This window comes from Frankliniella occidentalis, unplaced genomic scaffold (assembly GCF_000697945.3).
Source record: "Frankliniella occidentalis isolate FOCC.00 unplaced genomic scaffold, Focc_3.1 Scaffold37, whole genome shotgun sequence".
NCBI classification, from domain to species: domain Eukaryota; kingdom Metazoa; phylum Arthropoda; class Insecta; order Thysanoptera; family Thripidae; genus Frankliniella; species Frankliniella occidentalis.
The window spans coordinates 1,216,137-1,220,589 of record NW_026267167.1 but is presented as its reverse complement, the minus strand read 5'-3'; the positions used below and the strand labels follow the sequence as shown (position 1 = coordinate 1,220,589).

The window sequence follows — 4,453 nt, the reverse complement described above, 5'->3', positions numbered from 1 at the left end:
GGAGGAGCGGAACCAAAAGCGACAGCCCTCGGGCCCGTTGCGGGTGGGTGCGTCTCTCTTGCTCGCTCCCTTGCCCGCTCGGTCGCTCTCTCGCTCGCTCGCCTCACCGTGTCTCGGGAGACGCTTGCCATTACAGACCGTGCTCTCAGTCCCGCACCCCGCGTGAAATATATCCCAGGCCCCGGCTCCTCTCCACGTCGTCTTATATTTTTCATAAAACGGTCACAGGGCTCCGGACACGGGGCGGGGCGTGGCCGTGCGTGGCGGGGCGGGACAGGGCGGGGCGTGGCGAGCACCCCAGACAGTGATACGGCGCTCGGCCCGAGCCCGCGTTGGCACGGGCAGAAGGGGCCCTTGCACACACCACTCACAGGTGCCGGCATTTGCCCCCCCCCCCACTTTTCCCAGTCGTATGAGGTCACTGCGACCCCAACCACTGTGAGCTGAGTACACTGTGGTTCCCTCTGGTTGAGTTTGCAGTGTGTATGGTCAGTACCGTAACATCTTTCCTGTAGTGCCGGTGATATCACTGCATGAGTGATTAATTAGTTTTTTGTATTCTTTTCACACGACCGGACGAATGAAGCGACCGAAGTGGACACCAACAACTGCTCTCCCGTGTGCGCTTCTGCAACGAGGGTTCGAGTGTAGAACGCGGGAACCCCGTTTGTTTTTTTCATCCCCTAGCCTAGAAGCTTCTAGGTAAACAGCCGATCTGATAGAGATTTGATAGAGAGCTGACGCGTAGTGTTGTTTCTGTATTCAACGGGAACCTCCGTATCGGCATCAAAACGTCATCGAAACGGTCTGTGTAGCTTTTCGCCGGCGGGGACCTTCGAATATCGCACGAAGCCGCGGTAAGTATGCTGGGCACCGACACTGTGAAAAATACCGTCGTAAATTAACAAAAATTTTGTAAACTCGAATTATAATTTAAGTTGTAAATTTACGAAAGCACATTTTTTACTCGCCAAGGGATTTGAAGTCGATACGTACTGCATGTATTTTTACGATTTCAAATTGTAATTTTACAACTTGCGTCAAGGAAAATTTTCCTGTAAACCTACCTACTTTTTTTCACAGTGGAAGGAAACACATTCCTTAGAAGTGCGATATAAACCATATCAGAGAAATTCTGCGCGTGCCGCTCTTGGACGCCTCTTTGGCGCTGCGCTTTTGTGCAGTACGAGAATGCAGGCAGCGCGATGAACTGCCCGAGAGGTCTACTGTCCACGTCTCCACCACCCCACCCCCCCCCACCGTCACCGTGGCGATGAAATGGCGGAACCACGAGCGGTATAGTGCAGATTCTTGGCGTCGTCCCGTTATTGCACTGCTGCTCTTCGGATTCTCTCTCCCGGTATTTTGAGAAATATACATTTGCAGCTTGCATAATGCGACTCTCGGTGCGCGATTCGGAATCCCTAATGAGACACTCTGGCGAAGCCAGTTAAAGGGCGGCCTATGATTGCAGTCGTTATTATTTTTCTATTTTGGGGGGCTTATCTGGTTGGCTGAATCCAAACTTTTGAAGCAGCGTGCTTCAGGCTGCTGTTCCAGCCAGCCACCAGATTACCCCCCTTTGCAAATGGTTTCATAAGGCCTCAGTGGCTTCACTTCACGAGACTGGGGGGGGGGGGGGGGGGGGGGGGGGGGGGGCGTGTGTGATGGGACCGTGATGTACGAGTGAGAGGTGCCGTGTGCAATGCAATGCGAGAGGTGTGATGTTCGGCCTGAAAGTATTTTCGTCGGCGAGGAAATTATTCTTAAGGGAAGGGGACTGGTTAATTTTTGTTACTTCGGCGTCAAGAACACAGAGAGGGGAACGCTTTCTCCATCTGGTAGAGACAGTCTTAGGACTGTATAAAAATATCTAGTCCGTTTTATAAGAATCATTTTCTTGTCTATGGAAAACTTTTCCTGTCTAAGTGCATAATATCGAGCTGGAGGGAGGCGATAGTCCCTCCCTGCGAGCGGCTGAGACTGTTTACAGATCGATGGGTCAATTTATTTACATTATATACATATTTGTTGTTATGGTACACGGTGGCGCGCGCTACGCGTCGCAGGGTGACGGCGGGAAGTACGACTGGAAGACGGTCGTGTAATTGAGCAGGACGAAGGCGAGGACGGCGCCGGTGAGCGAGCCGACCTGGGTCACGGCCCCCCACCAGAACAGCCCGCGCGGGTGACGCTCGCGGAGCACCGAGGCGATGCCCAGCTTGGTGTACGAGACGAGCGCGGTGAACACCACCCAGACCACCACCTGCAACAAGGCAGCAGAGGTCACAAATTTACAATAACATAATCTTGCAAAATAAAAATTGCAACGAATGTTGTAAATTTGGCGAGGATGTTTTCCCCAGTGTTGGGGAGAGCTACGCAGACGTACCACGAGCACCTGGCCGCCCGTGGAGCCCACCAGCGGTGGCGTGGGGCTCATCAGTGACCCGACCAGGATGTAGACGGCCACGGCCAGGGTGGCGCTGGTCAGCGCGCCGAACGTGCGCATCGCCGTCGGGACCACGAAGAAGAGCAGGTAGCAGGCCAGGGGGTTGGCCATGGCGCCCAGGTTGATGGCCAGGTGGTAGGCGTCGGTGCCGTACGGCTGGCACGAGTACGACTGGATGCTGGGGAAGAGCCCGTTGGAGAAGGCCATGAGGACGGCCTCGGTGGCCAGCAGGCCGACGAACACGCCGCTCGACAGGCTCGCCGCCGGCTTGACGGCGGCGTCCTCGGGGGCCGCCGCGTCCTGCTGCTGCCGGGCCTCCCCGTCCTTCGTCTGTTCCGCCTGCTTTGGGGCGACGACGACGCGCGCCTCCCGGCACGCGGGCAGCCGGTCGAGCAGCGCGAAGGCCGCCAGGCTGACGGCCTGCACCAGGGCGGTGGCCACCAGGTAGGTGCGCGTCGAGAACACGGGCGGCGGCGTGTAGCTCTGCCGCGTCCCGTCGTCCCCCACCACGCAGACCGGGTCCCCGGACACGCCCTGCACCAGCGACACGACGCTCGGCAGCAGTGAGCTCAGGCCCTCGCCGATCATGTACGAGACGAGGTAGGTGGGCGCGAAGCGGTTCATGTAGGGCACGAAGAGCACCGAGCTGGTGCAGGCCAGCAGGGCCGACAGGAACACGAGCGCGAGCAGCGCCACGCTGTGGGGTTGGCCGCCCACCACCGTCACTTCCCTAAGCAGCAATGCGAAAAGAAAGTCGTTTTTTAGTGAGATTAAAAGGCATTCTGTTTTACAAACACGCCACCATGGACACTTGAAAAAAAGACCATGACAATGTTCGGAATTGTAAACAATTTCAATTTTTCTTTTTCAAGGGGCATAGAGGGCACTCTTTTAGCCTCAAGGTGCTCCATCGCGTCAGAGACTTCGCAGTTCATGACTATTTAATAACTATCGCGGAGTCGTGATTCGGGTGTGGTCACGTTGCTCTGCGAGAGCGAGAACGTCCAGAGAGAACGCCCGTTTTCTCTCTTTTAGAGGCCTAGCGCCTGCGAGACTCTGGCTAGGCCGCCCCGCGGTACACGGGCGCACTTGCAGGCATCGTGTTGCCTACCTACCAGGCGCTATTAGAGCACGCGGAGCCGAAAGACTACTTGGCAGGTTTCGCAAACGTCGAACCACGGGCGCGTATACTTTCTGAATGAACTCCAAATGAGGAGACATCCTCCTCCACAAAACGCGACGCTTTTTTTATGTCTTTGACGTACTGGTAGAAGAAGGCCATGAGCGCAAGCGCAGCGATGCCCACGGCCTCCAGGAAGTAGATGGCGCCGCGCTCCAGGGCTTCTCCGGGGTAGCGGCGGCCGAGGAGGGCGTACAGGATGCCACCGATGTTGGCCGCCTGTCGGCCAGAGAGATAGGTAGAGAGAGGGAGAGGTACTTCACTCAAAAAATCAGTGTACAGTATACCCTCCAAATAAAATGAAAAACAAACGGCACAATCAATCAGAAAGAAAAAAAACAGATCTTTTTTTAATAGAGGGAAAAAACAGAAAAAATGATAATTCTTGAACTTTTTTCAAAGGACCTCCCGCTACTAACCGCGAGTGTCGGCTGACGGTGCCGTGCGCTACCTGGATGAGGACGACGATGTAGGAAGCCAGGTTCCAGGACTCGGGGGCGGACGCGATGAGGATGGGCAGCTGGGTGTACATGGCGTTGACGCTGAGCCAGGCGCCCATGCCGAACAGCCCGGCGAGCAGGTCGACGAGCAGCACGCGCCCGCCGAGCAGGGCGGCGAGGACCTTCATGGCGGGGGACGCGTGAGGACGCGAGGACGCGCGCGCGGCTGCCTGTCTCCCCGTCGTGTGCCGGACTGTGTCGACGGCGGAGTAAAAGCCACCGGGGAGGGGGCGTCAAGTGATCGCCTAAGCCGTGGATGATAAGGCGTCGGTACCGGCGGCGGCGGCGGCCGCGCGCGAGACTCGGCATGAGATAGCCAGC

The 4,453-nt window shown here is 56.7% G+C and overlaps 1 protein-coding gene across 1 annotated transcript; it reads right to left on the bottom strand.

Moving 5' to 3' along the window:
• Nucleotides 1-1,822: 1,822 nt before the first annotated feature.
• LOC113211344 (riboflavin transporter 2-like) lies at nucleotides 1,823-4,344 on the bottom strand. The gene is made up of 4 exons (XM_026429694.2): nucleotides 4,084-4,344; nucleotides 3,718-3,851; nucleotides 2,393-3,182; nucleotides 1,823-2,266 (listed from the first exon to the last, which is right to left on the bottom strand). Exons 1-4 carry the CDS (start codon nucleotides 4,258-4,260, stop codon nucleotides 2,057-2,059), a joined length of 1,311 nt encoding a protein of 436 aa, XP_026285479.1. The 5' UTR covers nucleotides 4,261-4,344; the 3' UTR covers nucleotides 1,823-2,056.
• Between the last annotated feature and the right edge of the window lie 109 nt (nucleotides 4,345-4,453).

Excerpts from the sequence above, each read along its gene's own strand:
- LOC113211344 (XM_026429694.2), bottom strand. The coding sequence starts at position 4,260 with ATGAAGGTCCTCGCCGCCCTGCTCGGCGGGCGCGTGCTGCTCGTCGAC. Across the intron at positions 3,852-4,083 it reads ACATCGTCGTCCTCATCCAG|GCGGCCAACATCGGTGGCAT; the intron begins GTAGCGCACGGC and ends TCTGGCCGACAG. Across the intron at positions 2,267-2,392 it reads CGGGCGGCCAGGTGCTCGTG|GTGGTGGTCTGGGTGGTGTT; the intron begins GTACGTCTGCGT and ends GCCTTGTTGCAG.